This window comes from Fusarium oxysporum, chromosome 6 (assembly GCF_000149955.1).
Source record: "Fusarium oxysporum f. sp. lycopersici 4287 chromosome 6, whole genome shotgun sequence".
NCBI classification, from domain to species: Eukaryota; Fungi; Ascomycota; class Sordariomycetes; order Hypocreales; family Nectriaceae; genus Fusarium; species Fusarium oxysporum.
In genome coordinates, this window is record NC_030991.1 from 2,421,823 (window position 1) to 2,441,421 (window position 19,599).

Sequence of the window (19,599 nt, forward strand, 5' to 3'; positions counted from 1 at the left end):
ACTCGGGCAATCAACAAGAGGAGGTGTCGTTGAGCGAGAGATCTAACCTCTTTTACCCAATCACACAATGGACTCGGGTTCTCGTATCGCAATCGTCGGCGTCGGCGAAGTTGGCGGGGCCATCGCCTACAATCTAACACTGGGCTCCATCGCCAGCGAGTTGCTTCTCGTTGAACTTGACTTGAACTTGAGAAACGCTCAAGTCGAGGATCTCTCGGATGTGGCCTACAGCACTGGTAGCAGCACACGAGTGCGATCTGCCACGTATGGGGAGGCGGCCCAGAGTGATATCGTGGTCATCACCGCCGCATCTAAGCACACATTAGGTACGGGATGGACAATCGTCATAATCATTTGTAATCTCTCGGATATCATGCTCACTTCGCTTACAATAGGCCAAAACACTATCGACTGCACGTCTCGGAACACGTCCATGATCCGGGAAGTCATGGACGCAATGAAGCCATTCCGATCTGACACTATTTTGCTCGTCGTTGCAAACCCTGTTGATCTGCTCACTTCCATCGCTCAGGGAATGTCTGGGCTTCCCAAATCTCAAGTCATAGGTTCAGGAACCTCTCTGGATACTTCCAGGCTACGCAGAATGGTTGCATCTCGAGGTTCGGTGAGTACTCACCACTGCAGCACCCTTGTTTCCTGCCTCTGGTGGCTAATTCCCTATCTTCTAGGTCTCCCCCTCTTCCATAGGTGCTTTTGTGGTTGGTGTCCATGGAGAAGACCAAGTTACTGCATGGTCGACGGCAACTGTTGGTGCAGTCCCCATTTCTGAGGTTCACATGTTTAGCGCTCTTGATCGTGCAAGAATCGACAGCACCTATAAGCATCGCTCCCGAGTCATTACGCAAGGTAAAGGCTCGGCCGTATTCGGAATTGCTTCTATATCTGCAAACCTATGCTGTTCTATTCTCTTGGACAAGCGTGAAATCAGCCCCGTCTGCCATTTCCAACCTAAGTTCGATTGCTGTCTGAGCATGCCTGCTATCATTGGAAGGAAAGGAATTCTGAGCACCCTGCACCTGTCTTTGGACGATCAGGAGCAGGCAGCTATAGCAGCATCAGCGAAGCACTTGAAGGACAGGATTGAGTGGATCCAAAAGTATTGGTGGCTATAAAACATCGTGTCTGGGAATTGTCATACTTGCAAGTGATTTATTTTAAAACCATTTCGGCGGAATCTCATAGTCAATAACATCTCAGACTCCATTAGTCTTGTTGTATAAAGCTCCATTCTAGCATCTCGTTCTAAGCGCGGTATATAATTAGTGAAACTAGACCTAGGTTCCATACACATACGGTAGGTATCTTTTAAGCTATATCTCTTTATCTTCTAGTTTATCTTCTGTTATCTCTTAATTTATCTTCTTTTTTACTTCTTAGATTATCTCTTTTTTTATATTACCTGTTTATAAAACAACTTAGCAAGATAGTTTAGGCAGAACCCAAATCCATTCCTAAACCTTCGTTCTGCTGTTTATTGTGGATACTCTATAGTTAGAATGCTTACTTGAATGTTCGAAGCATGGGGAATAAGGGATAGCAAGCTGTGGGGGCTGCATTGATTTTTGAAGATGGTACATCTGGTCCCCCTTATATACTAACTTGCCGGGCTCCTGAAGACAGCGCTGACCTCAATTCAAGTATCAAGTCAAGTATTTCAAGTAAGTCAAGTAAGTTGACAGCCCTATATATTTCAAGTAAGTAAGTTCATAATGCCTCAAACTTGATTTGCTTGATTTACTTGAAATACTGTATTTTATGGGTTTTCCTGTGCGACGGTCCGGGGAGTTACGAGGCCCTTCGTTATGTTATGTTATGTGTATTTTTCGTCCGGGGGGCCATAGGCCCCGAAACTCCCCTACTGGGGCACAGGACATGCTGGTGTTGGAAAATCCGGGGATCCCCCTTCCCTTCAGGATTCAGACTAACAGTCTGAAAGTCCTAGATTTAGAGTTTAAAGTCCTAGATGAAACCATTTAGAGATATAAACCTCAGAAGAACTCTCATCTAAAAAAAAAAAAAAAAAAAAAAAAAAAAAAAGTTTTAAAATACATTTTTCACCCAGCACTACCGCGCAATATAAACAACATCTGGTTGAAGCCGAGAGGGTAGCTTCTTCTGACGGCTCGAAAAGCAGCCGCGGCGTCGGCGCACTCCTCCGTCCACCATGGAGCTGGCCGTCCACCTTTCCTTGCGGACCGGCCAGATGTCTTTGCTGCTGATGTTAGTAGACTCACAAGTGAGGATGCCAGCTCGTCCAGCTCCGTAGGGGTCGAGTCTGCTAGGGGGATATCTGTGGCTCCAAGTTCTACAATCTCGACAAATCGCTTAAGCCGCACAATCTGACTGCGAAGCTCATAGGTTCAATATACAAAACGGTGCAACCTTTTATCAAATCGCAGGACTAGTACGCATAATACCAAACGCCTTATATAGGGCTCTTGATGTGGGTGTGAGCACCTACTGTCAGACTTTTGGCATATTGTTGACCTTGATCCGGTTACTATGATTGAGAATATGCCATATATTCGTTTCTTGCTACGTAACTACATAGATTGCGATTCGTTTCTTCTAGCTCCCTCTTGTGATAAATCCATACAAATGAAATGCCGATAATGGTTACACTCGGACATAATGTGACCAGACATCCTACAATATCTTAAGAATTCTCAATATTTCTCAGGCCAGTGGCTGCAAAACCAGCGATATGTAGGACAGAGATTATCCCCTGGCATTGACCGCGGGTCAAACGAGTACAGAGAGGTCCCGTCAAGTAGAGATGTTTTGTCAGCTATATGGATTTCGGAGAGATATAGATTGGTCATGTCCACCGGATTTGAGCGCCCGCTTAATCCCAAGAATAAACCCTTCCAGCTCTTTGCATCTTGTGGTTTTCCCTGCCCTTGTCTATACCATGACGACTATAAACTCGGTTCGGCGCAAACATCAGAGAAGCTAGCGGAAAGCACATTCAATGATAAGCACAGCTCGTATTGTGGATTCAATCACACTTACTGCTTCTTGATTAAGTCGAGAACTTAATTTGATACAGGTCTCGTTGTACTTTCCACGATTTTACAATTCGATAAGAAACCCTAAGGAGTCCAAATAGCAGACATGCCGCCAATCGCAAAGCGTAAAGTCGCAGGTACTGTCAACCACACTCTCGTCATTAAACTCTTGATGTTTGTAGCTGCTGTAGGCAATTCAGGTAATGTTAGGTGTTTCATAGACTGGATCACCTGGTGAAGGCGATCGCTAGGTATGTTCATGAAGGAGAGGTTGACGGGTGCTCCCTTGGAAGTTTGCAGGGGTCTTAGAGGCGTTCAGCATGCGACGTCACTGCCGCAGTTCCTAGCCTTGACAGTCTGTCGGGTGTAGTGGCCGGCGTTAGAGTCGCCTGTCACAAAGTAGAGATCAGGGAGAGGTCATTGTAGTAGGGCGCAAGGGCGGCGTTGTGAACTGGAAGGACCTTGCCGACGTTGGTGTGAAAGGCCTATAAGGTCTACTTATTACCATGGTGTGCTCGAGGCCTTGTATTTGAGCTCCTCGGGGCGCATAATAAGGACTGTGCGTCGTTCCCTTATAGCCAGGTCGTGGGTCTTCGGGTTCTTCCACTACTTCAGGGACTATAACTAGCGTTATGCAAGTGGGTGCTTGCTACGAGGCCAGGGTTGGGGCATCAAGACTTAGGCTTGATCACTCCTCCAATCTTGTATTCTCCTGTTGTGGCTTAGGGGCTTATTTTTGCGGCTTTGATTTGCGTTAGCGTTATGTATCAGCGCTTCCTGTTCAGACTTGCTCTATTTGTTCCTCGCTGAGATGGCCAAAAGCACCATGTAATTCCTCTGGGAGAGCCGACATTTGGTGAGTTTGGGGGCGTGCGTTCCAGAGCGGCTGGCGCATTGTGATGAGATACTGCAGACTTGGGATCTTTCAAGAAGTTGGCTGTGACAAAGGGGCCCTGTACATGGGATCCAGGAAGATCAAGCCATATAGATCGATCTCAAATAGCTTCAGCATCTATGGAGAGTCCATTCCGGAATGTTAACCTATGATACTCGTCCCGGCCCACGACGGATGGCCGGAACCACCTGGCGTAATATGGCTTGTTCCGTTCCGGTTTGTCGTGCTATTGGCAGACGAACTATATCCGTCAAGCCTGTTTTCGTTCGTGCAAAAATGAATTAGATGTTCTAAACCAATCAATTCGTTGAACCTATCGTCTAAAGTCTGCTTTGCGGGCATTTCATTCGTCAACGCCACGAACATCGGGGCCTGTTCCATGGCCGTTGATTGCGGTGAAAGATCACAATGACGAATGTCAGAATTTATCATCGATCCCGGTCCAAAGAGGCTTTCAAAATCGAATTTGGTATTGAAGGCGGCGTTTGGATGCGTTGTCTGCAAGCCGTTGCTAAAGTCGAGGTTCCCTGTGCCCGGCTTCGGCTCAGGCAACACCTGCTGTACCTCTCGCGGTCCCATGGCTTCTAGCATGCCCAGGTCCGAGTTGTGGATGGACAAACCGGTAAGACTTACGTGTCTGCTAGGTTGATGGGAAGGGGGGTTGCCGTCTGGGACAGAGGTATTCGCAGCAGCAATCGGCTGCATGGTGCTGCTGTCAATATGGCTGATCGCGTTCTTCCGCGGCCTCATAGAAAGTTTCGGCCCTTTGAATGGATTAGGTCCTGTAACGCTTTTCTTGCAAGCTCGACTCTGGTCGGAGGGGGTGCCGCCGGATGATTCAGGACGATTGCGGGGACAAGACGACCGGGACGAGATCTGGTGAAGTTTGCGTTGGTGACGCAGTAATAGATCGCGGCGCGCGAAGCATCTTTTACATTCTGGGCATTCGAAGGGCTTCTCCTTCGTGTGGGAGCGCTCATGCCGCTTACGGTGTTCCGATCGAGCGAATGATCGTTGGCAGGTGCCGCAAACGTGTAAACGAGGCTTTTGCGTCTTAGTAGGAGGCAAATCGGCTGTGGCCTGGATAGCAGCAGTGCTCATAGACGCTGGAACGGAAAATCAGCAGACCGGCCGGGCAGGCCAGCGGGCGGCTAGGGCTCATGAGGGGCAGTGCCAGCAGGTGCAAGATAGCTCACCTGAGCTTTCGGCGGTATAGGGCATGCTGGGGACGGCTGCGTTGGACGAAATGGAATTAGACATGATTACTGAAGGGCTTGATGCCTGATTCATTTTATTATTATTAGCATGCGTGAGAAATGTGTGAGTTTGCTCAGGACTCAGCAGGGTCAAAGCGGGGTGGTGATGAGCGACAGAGCGAGTTGGCAGGAAGAATAACAAACTCACATGGCGATGGGTGTGGGAATGGCGCAGGCGGACGAATAAACAGCATCGATTAAGGTATGTTAAATAGAGCACGGCACCATATTTCCCCAGTACCTTTTCTATCACTGGTTGGAGGTATTTGTGGTGTGTGGGTTTCGAGACAGAGAAGGTGGCGTATCTCGGGCGGGCCTAAAGAAATGTTAGTGTAGGACACGCGAAAAGTATCTCGAACACGATGGTTATTAGGGTGGATAATGACTAACGAAATCGGTGACCTTGCTGACTGAATGTCGACTACGTCTTACTTAGATCTGAATTACTAGGCAGGGCCTTGAGGGATGAAGGCTCGTCCTTTCCGTATCCCTCACCTTCACATGCCGCTAAATTTTTAGGATTTACGTGATCAAGTTGCGTTTTGGGCGTCCTGCATGATATAACTCTGACTTGGGGCCTGGACTTGTAGGTTGCTGGTCTGCACAACTAGAAGATATTCCTTCTGGTTTGATCAAGTGTGACCTCCTAATCTTTTGGATGTGACAGTTGCTAGCCATAGTATTCAATTCGACCCATTAACCAATCTGCGCTAAAGATCACTGCCAGTGCCAATCAGAAATATTCCAAAAGGATCTCGGAAGTTTAGCAACACATGTAGTCACATGTAAAAATAGATACTACTATTCACACAGTTATGCCTCTAGAGACTAGAGGAAAGCCCTTAATACAAAGAGGGTGGGGAAATAGTCTACAATTGTTCAAATACACTGGGATGCAATAAGTTTGAATACCAGGCGTGTAAGCCTTTCAAGCTGCTAGCTCCCTTAGATTGAGTTTTTGTGTATATTAATTATCTCCCGTACGCCACTTTGAGTTATATCGATTGCCTGTGATGAGCTTCTTTTTAGCGTCAGAAGTTAGCTAAATAGAAATAGCTAGGCTGGAAGTGCCAGTACGTAAAGGGGTATTCAAACTTATTGCATGTCACTGTACCGTCATTGAAGTCGATGACCTTCTTCTGGCTGATTGAGTTCTGAACATCGAGTGGGCGAATGCAAGTAGTGAGATGAGTCACCGGAAGCGAAGTCTGAAAACATGACGTCAAAGTGACTAATACTCAGCCAACGATACTGGCAAACAACTGATGTTCCAATCACATGGCATTACACGGTACTCCATATGAAAGAGTTCAGAATAGGATGAAAATGGCAGGTTAGTATTGTGGGTATAGTGTGCATAAGATGGAGCAGGATGAAGGGATGGGTCGTTGGTTTTTCATGGCAGACCGGCGCCCTTTCCATTTTCCCATCAATGACATGCCATCAGCAACACGATGTGACGCACATTGACGTTTAGGGCTCTTATTCAATTGGCCTCGATAAGTAAGTACTCTCCAAGCTCACAAGATCGTCACGTAGTGACGACTTAATTAAATGTGGTCAGATTATCAACGCCACCAAAGGTGAATTAGCAGATAGAATCAGCTGCTCACATCCACAAAAGAATAGGTTTCCACTCGCTAGCTCGCACGTTTCGTCAGAACAGAGTATATGTGATCTGGACCACACCTTTACAGTACAGGCTTGGCCAGCGGCAAGGGAAGAACCGGATAAGTAATAGCCTGTGCAAACACCATAAATCATTTCGTGTGTGTAGATCCCACCTTCTATATATTCCAGCCCAGCTGATGTTCAGCCATAATAACGCACCATTATATTCCATAATCATCCCCTAATATTCCTCATAATGACGGAAAAGCCTACCTTCGCGTTCTTTTATACGGGAGCTTAACGCTATGCCGCCTTTCAATTAACTATAACCGAGGTAAATATCAACGGGGGTTTAAGTGGAGCTGGGCTTGCTCCTTTTGACCCGGAAGTTGTGATCTCAAAGCTTGATGTGCAGCTACGGACTCCGACGCCTGTTGAGGTGCTTGCTGAACCCTCGACCCCTTGGGTATCAAAGGCTCCAAAGACTACACTTGAGGCTCAATCTCAGTCTGAATACCTTGAGAGACGAATTAGAAGGTATCAAAGCAGCTCTCCAGAGTCAATTTTAGAGGCGCTTAAATCTCTTTCAAAAGAAACAAAGGCAATTATGCATGAGATGGCTTTAATAAGGGCTGAGATCAAAGATCTTCGACAGACAAAAAGAACCCGCCTGCAGAATAGAAGGAAGATGACTATAGGGGAAGGTAGGGATCTAATTGATCAGATGGATATAGATATGCAAATAGCAGCTGAATTGTGAAAAAGTGGTTGTGAAGGAAGGTCGGCGTGACCAGGGGTTAGGCGATGTGGAATATGTGGCAAGACCGGGCATAATGCAAGGACCTGTCAGAAGGGTATTAAGGCATCTGGGAATGAGTATAATAACTAAATTTAATTAGTTAGATAGTCTGTTATGTTTTTATTGTGATATTTACTTCAAAGGTTGAGATTTTTGTTTCGCATGCATAACGTGTTTGATAAGTGAGCGACGTATTACACTGTACAGCTAAAAACAGCTTACCCTATAGTAATTTTAACCTTAAATAAAATAGCTAAAAATATCTCCCAAGAGCCCAACTGGCTGCAATTAGGTCACGACGAGGGGTCATAACCAATTAAAATGCACAGAACAAGAGGTACTTCTACAGCCACCTAAATTATGCGGTGGTATAAGTACCAGCAGGTCTCATTATTACAAATCGGTACATCACATATCTTGCACCCATACCTCGTCTGCCGACTGCGATGCCTTCCTCTTGCGTTGCCGCTGATTTCAGCAAAAGCACGCCTTTGTAAGCCTTTTGACCTTATCTGCCCTTGCCGAAAGCCCTGACAAGCTAGGCATCTTGAACAACGACCACGATAGACATGATTGATATCCCTATCTATGTGTCTCTGCCGTGTTTCTTGATCATCGATGTCCTCCTCAGCCCCTGACCAATATATCTTTCTTGCTTGGCTTTCTTGATGATATGTGTTAAATAAGGCGTTTGAAATGCACTTCCACCAATCCTCCTGTGACGTATATCTCTCCCAATTTAACTGGGGACTATGTAGTTGAAGGATATAGCTGTTAGTAAGTGCAACATCAAGGAGGAAGGTCCATATAAGTGCCTGCCAAGCCCCCCGGCGTAGGGGGTGATCATAGCTTGTGTATGACCTCAATTGATCGCCTCGGTCAACGTGATTCATTTCATTGTTATAAGCAGCAGCTGCTGTCGGGATTGGAACGACTTTAGTAACCTCCTCACCAAATTCAAGCTGTATTGGCCGGGCTCGTAGGTGGTCTGTAGACGGCCTCTTCCTCTTCTTATCGGTACGTTCATCGCCTCGGAAGACGGTTGTGATGAAGAGCACAAGGCTGTTATCCTTCCAAGCTAGTTGATTGACCTATAAAGGAGAGGAAAGGGCAAATTAGTAAGGAAAATATATAGAAAAGTGGTGTGGCTTCTCACCTTGTTATCCCTCATCGGGATAGCCCTGACTTCATTGAAGGCATAGTCATAACGCCCTAGTTTATCAAGTGCCTTATCCCTCTTTAGGTCCTTGTGTATGCCACAGTTAGGGCGGGCTGTGCCTGTGGCCCCGTATCCGTGATCACGAAGCTTGCGGAAAAGAGGTGGTGTTGAGAAGAGGTTATCCACAAAGACGTGATATGTCTGCTTTGGCAGCATATCACATAGGGAAATAACGACGCCCTGTGTATTGCCTAGTTGTATAAGAGCAGCTGCCTCCTTGCCAGCTGCCTCTCTCTCTTGTGTGCTAGGGCGGCCTCTCTTTCGCCTTGGCCCCCGGTCTAAGGCATTGTAATTTGAGCCTTTAAAGTGCCAAAGCCACCGAATAAAGAAGCTTGCTTGGGCGATGACCCAGATCTTGAAGCCTAGTGGAGTTGGCTTCCCTTTGACAACAGTTATCGCTGTTGATCTGCCTGTATAGCGGACCATACACTCATCTACAGCAAGATGAGAGCCTGGTTGGAAGAGTGCAGCTGACACTCTCTGTATGTGGTCAGACCACTCTTCAGCAGCTTGGAATACCTTCGGAAGGGGGGCGTTTTCATCGATCTTGGTGTGATCAAAGGGACGAAGATAGCGGTGGATCAGCTGAAACCTCCAATAGGGCATGAACTTAATAACTGAGTGCAGGGGGGATTGATCTCCTAGCCGGGGAGCCTTCCAATGGCTTCGTAGCTTCCTTTCCTTATGAATTCCTATATAAATCAGCATGCCAAGCCATACATAGATCTGTGCAGTAGAGATCCCTTCCCAAGCTAGGAGCGTTGATTGTTTGTGAAGTGGGTTATTCCAGCTGTCAACCACGCCATTTTCAAGCAGGTAATAAATCCAACTATTAGTATATTCAATCCACCTCCAAAGCAGCGATTTAGGCACAAAAAGCTGGAAAAGATCAAGTGGTGTATTGGGCAAATAACTAATATGATAATCGCGAGGTTGTATGGTGAAAGGGCTGAAATTGAAGCCGCGGGTCTCATCGGCCGGATACCATGCAGTACCCACCTACCGGTAATACCCACCAACCGGTAAGCAAAAAAAATATTTCCCCATACAAAATGCCTAGTTTCATTTACACAGTACTTTGTCAAAAGAAAAGATATTTTCATGAGAGCATGCCCGTTGCCTAAATCATTGCATGGAATTGAATATTATAACATTGCTTCTTCAGTGACGCATGCGGCATGGTCGCACGGCACTAATGTGAAATGTCTCAAAATGGCCCCCTCGTCAACCAGCCTCCCTGAAGCTTCATTCAGAATTTTCTCTTTCCCATCTTTCCTTCATCGCCTCAATCATGCCTCAATTATCTTATACGGAGGAGGATGTTATCCAGGCTACGCTGGATGTCACAGATAATGGCCTCTCCCAGAACCAGGCTGCCCAGAAGAATGGCGTGCCTCAAACCACTCTCTGACAGGTTAAGAGGCCTACCGTCAAGATCCGAGATCACCCAACCTGCTCAACTTTTATCCAAGTCGCAGGAGTCCAGATTAGTCACCTGGATACTTCAACAAGAGGCCTTGAGCTATGCTCCTTCCCACAGTCAAGTTCACGCCACCGTCGCTGCCCTCCTGAGACAGCAAGGCCGGGAAGGCATATCGGTGTACACTGGCTAGCAAGGTTCATCAAACGCCATCCCTATATCGAGACGAAGGTGAGAAAACGCCAGGAAGCTGCGAGGTTCAATTCTTTTGCCCCAATGGCCGTCAATTGGTACTTTGGTATCCGGGAGAGCGAATATGGCTGGATCAAGCGGGAGAACACAGTTAATGTTGACGAGGGCGGTATCATGGTTGGTTTTGGTAAGTATTGACCACTTTTGCTACAAATCTCACTAATACACTAAAAAACTAGGCTTGGATTCCTTGGCCATTGGCAGTAGCGATCCCAGGAGGAAGGCCTTCCTCAACGGCTGGCAGTCCTGCACTTGGACTACCTTTATCGAAGTCGTCACTGCAGATGGCCGTCTTCTGAAGCCTGGGATTATCTTTAAAGGCAAAGAGTTTCAGCGGCAGTGGTTTATAGACGAGTTCAGAAAAATCGCCGACTGGTATTATATCACGTCCAACAACGGCTGGACGGACAACCATATTGCAGTCGAGTGGCTCGAGGTCTATCTGCCTCAAACGCAACCAGCAGATGAGTCTGATGCAAGGCTCATCATATTAGATGGCCATGGGAGCCATGTATCTGTGGGTGTCTACCTGTTCTAGATCGGAAATATCGCTGACGGCGCTGACCCTAAATCCAGGATGAGTGGATGGCTACGTGTTTTTTGAACAACGTATATTGCTGTTACTTGCCTGCACACTGCTCTCATGGCCTGCAGCCACTGGACAATGGTGTCTTCAATGCCTCCAAGGCTGCCTATCGAAAAGAGCTGCAGAAACTCACCAGCCTGACCGATTCTGCGCCGGTGGACAAGGTCAACTTCATCAAGGCCTATGCCAGAGCCAGAGCAGTAGGTATGACGAAGAAAAACACCCTCTCAGGCTGGAGAGTGACGGGAAACTGGCCGATTTCACGTCGGAAAGCGCTCATGCATCCTGAGATTCAACCAGACAAGAAGGAAACGACGCCCGGGTCACACGGCCACAGAGACGGGCAAGTCGACTCTGATCATACGCCAACGACCAGCCGCCACATCCGAGATCTGGGGAAGAACAAGAGCCCATCAACAAGAAGGCGCTATTCTGTGATATCGAGAGGGTTTGAAGCTCAAGAGTCAAAGATCGCCTCTCTCAGCACCAGAATAGCCAGTCTGGGGGAGGAAGTTAGCCGGTTGAGCAGAGGCAAGAAGAGGAAGGCGATACCGAATCCTAACAAAAGGTTCATGACATTGGCCGAATTTCTAGTGGCTGGTGACACTATTTCAGAGCCAAACGAAGCAATTGAAAGGGCAGATGCTGTTGAGGATGTGATCGAGGTAGGAGGGATGGAAGAAGATGAGAGGTCAAATTCGGAGGAGGAAGAATTAACTGTGGTACGCACGCGGGCAGGGCGTGAAGTTAGAAAACCGCGAGAATACTAAAATCCACTTAATTCTAAAACGAAATACGAATATTATTTCACTCTTATTATTTTTGGTGGATTTCCTAAATCTGGTTGAAAAATTGCATTTTATATGGGGAAATATTTCTTTTTCTTACCGGTTGGTGGGTACTGCATGGTACTACTACATCAATGAACCGTATACACGTAATGCCTGATAATATTCACATCCCAGCCACCAGCAGATCGGACCACCTTAGTCACACGGTCTCAACAGGTGTTGTTGGATTACGCAGGAATGCTGAGTGCAGTTAAAAACTAATTTTTGTTATTATTTTCTCTTTGTAGTCGAAGGACCTTTGAGGCTTTATATCTTCGACCGATTCTTTCTAGGACTTGAGTCCTAGGGTCCTAGATGACAGTCCTACGATTGAGTTTTTAGGACATCAAACTTTAACTTTAATCTTGAACCTTAATCCTTAAATTGATGGGGAACCATCAATTCTTCCAACAGGGCGGTAATAGTGTGTTAACCCGGGGCCGCTGGAAGCCCGCTGACGGCGCAGTGCTAGCCAGGAGAAGAACTCTGCATATGCATTGGCGACAAGCGTGTATTGTAACCAAAGATTGCCAACATTCTCCAGCATGTAAAACGACAAGACTGCTCGGGACACGGAGATACGCACACTGAATGCAACATTAGATAACAGCCACATCGAGGTGGTTAAAATGCTTGAGAAAAATCATTAACTACAAATTTCGATTTTCTCTCGTTAGATCAGTTATTCGTTTACATGACAGTTCCAAATGTTTCCTTTCAGCCATTGTCATCACCTATGTTCAGACCGATAGTGCCGTTCGCTTCCTCTGTTAATGTATAAAGCTTCAGAACCACGACTTGACCCATTCACTAGCGCGTCGATATGCGCCATAGCTGGAATATTCTCCGCCCTGATAGCTGCCGTAACTTGAATATTCTCCTCCGCCCTGGTAACTACCGTAATTGGAATATTCATTCAGGTTCGAGCCGGCCCCATCGTAGTTTCCATAGTTTGCAGGCGCGTCAGGCTCAGCGACAGGGACGGGCGCCGCGAGGATGACAGGTGCGAGAGCGATGAGGGCGACAGCAGACAACTTCATCTTGACGTTTTTCGAGACTGGTCTGGTTGGTGGATGGGGTGGTTGCGAAAGGAGCAAGGAGGAAGGAAGTTGGTTAAGATATTTGAGAGTGTTGGAGATGTAGTGGATTTGGACGAGAAGGCTGAGGAGGAGAGTATGGGAACTGATCTCAAGGCGGAAGCCCCATCTTTTAACGACCAGGACACCCACCCACCTCAACCCAAGACTCATGGATGGTGGTGATGGTGTCGACTCCTCGAGTCTAGGCCCAAGCATATCAGCAGCTGGCTTAGACTAGTTTTAGAAACCCAACAGAGCTGCATCAGAGTTACCTCGAGGGAATCCTGTCGGCAGCCAAGTGGTGAGAGATCGGTACCGCCTTGTGTCTGGGTTATTACTTGGGAGAGGTGTTAATGGTACCTTTCGTGAGCTTTTGTGTTAATTGGTAAGGGGACGATAGCGCTGCCCGCACCAGGCGTTGCATCATCGGCTATGGCAGATTGATGCTGCCATCCTGCTGCACCATCGTTGGCAGGATGCCCAGGACAAGTGTCGGTCTTGGTATTAAGTTCCGTCCGGTGCGACAGAGTCAAAGGTCTAAAACCTCTCCCCCAGCTCAGCTGGAGGTCGATCAATCATGCGGATTTCCTCTTTGGGCCACCTCGGCCACGAGAAGGTGGTCAACCTCGAGGCTATGTGTACGTGGGACCTTTGGTTGGGGAGTTTCGGTGATGGCAGGACGAAGAAAGCGAATCTGATCGAAACGGAAAAATATTCATATCAACCACGGAATTTGTGGTAGCGGCGAAAAAAGCATCATGCCAGATGCACCCGCTTTGCTGGCCCAGCGGGACATGGCGATACCTTCCTTGAGTCCTCAAATTGCTTGCTGTTTCCCGGCCAAATGCCACAGTCAATGCATGATGGTTGTTGTATCATCACTCAACGCGGAGAGGGATCGGCTGTTGATGACCGAATGACCCATGTTGGCTGCATCGTATAGCTTGTGGATGCGCGCCTTAGCATCAACCCTAATGGGGGGGAACAAGGCTTAAAGTTGTAGCCGTGAGACCTGGAAACCCCACTCTGGAAAGAGTAAATGATAATTATAAACAAGAAAATTTCTTGGCTCAAATTCTATTAGGAAAGATTCTCGGTGAGTTATCAGAGCTTGGTCCGAAAACATCTTCATATTCATGTCCATCACTCTATCCGTATATCCGTAAGAACCCCTTCTAGTGACTCAATTGAGAAGCGTCGCAAATCTCCACCAACTAGTGAGCCAAACTTCAACCGGCCGAACGGCTGACCTCAACATCTCTTCAAGCTTTCTCATTAGCGTTGCATCTTGGACACCCCAACTTCTTACCAACGAGGTTAAATGGCCCTGCCAACAACCTCGACGCCATTGTGCAGGCGCCACTCACTACCGTAATGTATGACCCGCCATGACATCAATTCAGCCAGCTTCACGCCATTGGTTCCCGCTCCGACACTTGCGCAAATCGCTCCTTAAGCTCGGCTTGGACTATCGGAAGCCTCGTGAACAGCCATGACACCTCGGCCTTCTCGCCTCACCATCAGTCAGATCGAGACTTTGGCACAGTATGCCGGGGACGATCAGTCTTCGAGTTGGGGAACTGCCAGCCTCTTACCCTTATCAAGGTCATCGAGCAACCCTTCGTCCCTCAAGTTCGTCCGACAAATAAGGCCTCGTAAAAGAAGCTCTTCCTTCTGTACTGATCTTCCGGACTAGTTCCTCTATCCTATCCCTTGAGTTGTGTTGAACCTCCCGCCAGGTCAGAGCAGGGGGTTACAGCCAATTAAAATGCGTCAATCAAAAGTTACCTGTCGCCCCCCAATTTCAGCCTGTGATAGAAGTACCAGCAATCTCTCGAGTTACAAATCGCTACATTACATGGCTTACGTTCCCAATATATCAAGAGGTTCCACCCATGTACCTCCTAGAAGATGGTGGGCATGTGGGGCCTGGTACGGCCGGGGGGTTCAACACAACTCAAGGGATAATCCCACCTGGCAACAGGGTCATTACTGGGTCGCCTGTTGTGCGCCTCCCTCTTCTTCAATAATTCCTCTTCTTATTAGTCTACTTACGTCTTTTACCCTAAATCGCGCGTTCGCCTGGGTCGTTCTTTCGCTACCGTCAATCATTTCTACGCTCATCATGGCCCACAAAGAAGCAATTTCACCGTTTAATCCTCATGTCGATGGCAACTCCTCCGACGAGGAGAGCGACTCCTTCCATTATGTCCCTCCTACAAGACGAAGGCGTCTTAGCCTATGTAGATGCTTCGGATGGGCAATTACCCTACTCTCAATAATCCTTATCTCTGCCTTTGCCGGAGCTTGGATCTCGATGGTATATGTCAACATTGACCAGATTTGCACTGCACACACAAGTCAATGGTGTAAGTGGTCAACCGCCTTGAGAAAGTGAAAGTCTTGCTTCAATATTGACTTCACAGCACCGCTACTCGACAACATCGCGATTAAATACAAAATGCAGCCATTTGATGGCAATTTCATGAGAGAGAATATCTTCCGAGGAAATGCCTCACCAGAGGTCGATGCTGCTTGGGAAGCGCTGGGTGTAGACTGTACGTTACACTGCTTCAATGAACCCTGCTATCAGACCTTACTGACTCGACTTAGACCGACCCGGAGTGATTTCATACAAGGATGGGCTCTCCAGTGGCTTAGATGATTCCTTTGTCCAGCGAGCCCCTCAACATGGCGGCGGTTTCATCGTCAATGTCGAAGGCATGCATCATCTTCACTGCCTAGTACAGTCAACCTCACCGCTACACAGACGTCAGCTTACAATGGTTTAGAATCTGCTCCGCAAATCCCTCTGGTACAATTACGAATACTACAAGGACCTCGGCGGGCACGCCTTTAAGAACGATGGTGAGGTCTTCCGCATGCACGTCAGTGAGTCGAACCCACCACTCCAGAGAATATCCTTCAAATGCTAATTGGGGCAAGCTCACTGTCTTGACACCGTCCGCCAAGTTCTCATGTGCAACGTCGATACCGGCGTGCTGGGCCAAGTCTGGGTCAATCCTAAGAACCCCAATGCCTTCCCCGACTTCAACACGCGGCACGTATGCAAGAACTATAACGACGTAAGAGAGTGGGCAGAGAAGCTTCAGGTAAGAATCAATCAGGATAGAACTTCTGCAGCATGACACTGAGGTAGCGAACTGCAGGCTCCTCCCACCAGTGAGATTCCTGACGACTATCTCCTCTTACCGAAGAATAAAGATATTCTTGAGTCCACCCCTTAATAAAGGATTGACAACTGGCGTATGGAGAAGTTTAGAGCATGGTGGTTAAGGTGCTTAAATGCTAAGTAACCTTACACCTCTGTTTCACTCTTTCATAAAAATTAACTCCGCCTGCCAAACCCTGAAATAACTAATGGGGGTCCATTAGGTTAAGTCCGGTCACCAATGTGACGTAGTCCCAAGTCACAGCACATTTAGAGAAGTAGAGTTTGTTGCAATGTGGAATCTTTTCAATAGCTTGATTCGCCACTCAAAATCCATTAAATCAGCGAAGATACGTGTACAGCAGGGCAGATCTGCGCGAATCTACTAGACTAACTCACCGCCACCCCACACACCCCCCGTCCCCGTACACTCTAACACTATCAACGCGTCATCAACACAGGATTCTTCATTTTATTCTGTATTTATCAAATAAAATCCGTTTTTATTTATTTCAATGGCAATGGAATCGCAGCTATCAGATTATGAAAAGAGGATGTTATTGTCCATTGAGGACGTGGAAATCATTGGTTTACGGCCCTCGGCGGTAAAACACTCGGTCAAGCTCTCAACATTGCATGATCGATGCGCCGGAGGCCAGGACATCCGCACGGCAGATCAGAAAGATCAGTCGCTTACTGTAGAGCAGGAAGATGACCTAGTCAACTATATTATCGGACGAGAGTGCGCTTTTCAGCCTCTCACGAAGAAGGATATCCATGACTTCGCACAGGCGTTATCATCAGTCAACGGGCAAGTCTGTTATATCGGCAAGAACTGGGTTGACAGATTCTTTACCCGCCATTCGAGTATATAATTGAGGCCATCGCAAGTCATAGAATCCGCGAGGAAGCGTTGTGTGACGAAAGAGTCACTTTCCGAGTACTATGATGGTCTTAACTGGGTAGTCAACACGAAGAAGATAACTATGCCTTATATGTACAACGTTGACGAGACCGGCGTTCAAATCGGTGAGACCAACGGTGGCATAGTAGCCGGAACGGTGATGACTTCTTCCTCAGAGAGGATAAAGTCCGACAATACGACTTGGAGCTCGATAATCGAGTCCGTATCAGCGGACGGTCGGCGTCTCACGCCTTGCGTCGTTTTTACCGGCGAGAACCTCCAATGATAGTGGTTTCCAGCCGTTTTTCCTGATTGGAAGTACACTTGCAGTCCAACCGGTTGGTCTAACAGCGACATCTTCGTGCGTTGGTTCATGGGGGCATTCGTACCGCAGACTAAGCCGAAGGATCCTAATCAATGGAGACTATTGGTCCTAGACCAGCATAAGTCACATATTACAGCGGAATTAATGAAAAAGGCGTGGCTGCATAAGATTTGGCTCTCTTGGTTACCCTCACACTCATCACATATCACTCAGCCGCTCGATGTTGCCGTATTTGGGCCGTTGAAAACGTACTATCGCCAGTTTACCCGCTCTTGGGCCTCATACGAAGCAACCTCGCCACACCAACAACAACTCTTCCTAAAAGCTTATGAGAGGACTTCATTAAAAGCCCTAAGCTGTAGGAACATAATAAGTGGTTTCTCGGCCTCTGGGCTTTTCCCGATCAATCTACAGAAGGCGTTGGCGGCGTTGAAGCCAAGGGAGAAGAAACGCAAGCGCTTCAACGGGCCTATAACACCAAGGAAGGCCCAAGTAATCGCTGATACGATCTGGAGTACGCCCCAAGGAAGTGCCGATATTCAAAGACAACTGGAAGCCGTGCAAAGTCAAGGAAATACCTTTATTCGCGACTTCAATTGTATCATGAAGAAGGCGATGAAATGTATCGACCAGAAGAACAGTCAAATTCAACGCCTAGAGGAGGAAAAAGCAGTACTGAAGGCGTCAGTAGCAGCAAGAGAGCCCACTGGCCGAGTCGCCGTTCAATTTGACCCCAACAAGGCTTTCCCTGAGATTGAACAGATTATCTCGGCTCGTGATCAGGCTGAAAAGAACGTACTACATCAGATCGAGGGAAATAAGAGAAAACAACGTAAAAAGAATCTGCCAAAAACACAGACTGCAGATACAATATTCGTAAATTAGTTTCCAAACTCTCAGTTAAATTGAATAAATACTCGTTATTGTAGAATTAATTGAAGTCATCTACGGACTCGGTTGTGATGCTATCACGGGTGTGCGGGGACGGGGGGTGCGTGGGGTGGCGGTGAGTTAGTCTAGATACAACTGGCTCAGGCCGAACAAGCCTTCAATCCAGTATCCAGTTAGACAGGTCCGTTGGGCCTATGACTAAACTATAAAATAAACCAATTCGAGGCTGATTATGTGTAACTACCATAAGTTCATAATTTCCATCTCGCCCAACAGCTTCTCTCAATCGCCGGCACTGGAAAGCAAATACTTATTTTTTCTAAAGGTGGCTGAGAACTTCGAACTTGATGGCTACACTGTCGAAGACTTTTACGACTGGATAGCTGAGCCGCTTCTGCCTAAATTCAGGCAGTTACCCGAGGTCACGGCAAGCTTAACACTGCAAGACTTTCTTTTCCCTAAGACATCAAGATACAACATGCGAGGCGAAGGAGAAACTCTGGTTGCTATTCCATCCGATGGGAGCGATGATGTGGCTCCAATATTTGGCATTGATCTGCCAGAAGAGAGTTGCGCGCCTTGGCCTCAACATGACCCAAAGGACATTCAGTTGCCTAAGAAAAAGAACTCCCATGGGCCTCCATCATTTAAGCCGACCAAGGTTCTCTTGAAGGACGGTAATGCTGCCTATTTCAAGCCTATGAGGCCCGGAGACGAGAGGATCTTTTTGAACGAGCTCAACAAATATCGAAGCATACGCGATGCCCATCTTGACGAGTCCTTACGAATTTCACGCCTCATTGGCCTGGTGCGAGATGATTCCGGTCTGGCTTTTGGATTGCTCTTGACGTATATTGATTGCGGCAACAAGACCTTACTCTGTGCAACACAATCAGATACGCCGGGCGACCTCCGACAGAAATGGGCCGAGCAGGTCCACGACCTGGTCCATCATCTGCATACTGCCGGTATTGTCTGGGGTGATGTGAAGCCCGACAATGTCCTTATCGACCGCCAGACGGATGCATGGCTGATTGATTTTGGCGGAGGGTACACACATGGCTGGGTGCCCAAGGAGTTGGCGGGATCCGTTGAAGGGGATTTGCATGGTTTGCAGAAAATTGAAGAGTTCCTAAGAGACTAAGCAGGTGATATTGATTGGCAGAATCACTTGTTGCTTGTTGCTGTGATGTGTATAAGCCAGTGTATAACATGTTCATACATTACTATATCGTCGCCATTCCTAATCGCTTGAGAAATGAGATATCTACTTCTGCTGCCCTTACTTTAAAGCCGCACTCATGAATCTTAAAATCTCTAGGTAATGCTCT

The 19,599-nt window shown here is 47.4% G+C and overlaps 4 protein-coding genes across 4 annotated transcripts; 2 read left to right on the forward strand and 2 right to left on the reverse strand.

The window, feature by feature from the left end:
• Positions 1-67: 67 nt before the first annotated feature.
• On the forward strand, positions 68-1,133 carry FOXG_16199 (L-lactate dehydrogenase; the record flags this gene model as incomplete). Its single annotated transcript, XM_018396279.1, has 2 exons — positions 68-625; positions 690-1,133. The coding sequence occupies 2 exons, from the start codon at positions 68-70 to the stop codon at positions 1,131-1,133; spliced, it is 1,002 nt and encodes a 333-aa protein (XP_018256821.1).
• Positions 1,134-4,065: 2,932 nt separating this feature from the next.
• Positions 4,066-5,145, reverse strand: FOXG_16200 (uncharacterized protein; the record flags this gene model as incomplete). Its single annotated transcript, XM_018396280.1, has 2 exons — positions 4,066-5,030; positions 5,121-5,145. 2 exons carry the CDS (start codon positions 5,143-5,145, stop codon positions 4,066-4,068), a joined length of 990 nt encoding a protein of 329 aa, XP_018256822.1.
• A 7,537-nt stretch (positions 5,146-12,682) lies between these two features.
• FOXG_22367 (uncharacterized protein) lies at positions 12,683-13,192 on the reverse strand (the record flags this gene model as incomplete). The annotated part of the gene is made up of 1 exon (XM_018402775.1): positions 12,683-13,192. One exon carries the CDS (start codon positions 13,190-13,192, stop codon positions 12,683-12,685), a length of 510 nt encoding a protein of 169 aa, XP_018256823.1.
• Positions 13,193-15,101: 1,909 nt separating this feature from the next.
• On the forward strand, positions 15,102-16,224 carry FOXG_16202 (uncharacterized protein; the record flags this gene model as incomplete). The annotated part of the gene is made up of 6 exons (XM_018396281.1): positions 15,102-15,345; positions 15,403-15,534; positions 15,590-15,720; positions 15,769-15,868; positions 15,923-16,089; positions 16,147-16,224. 6 exons carry the CDS (start codon positions 15,102-15,104, stop codon positions 16,222-16,224), a joined length of 852 nt encoding a protein of 283 aa, XP_018256824.1.
• Positions 16,225-19,599: the final 3,375 nt, after the last annotated feature.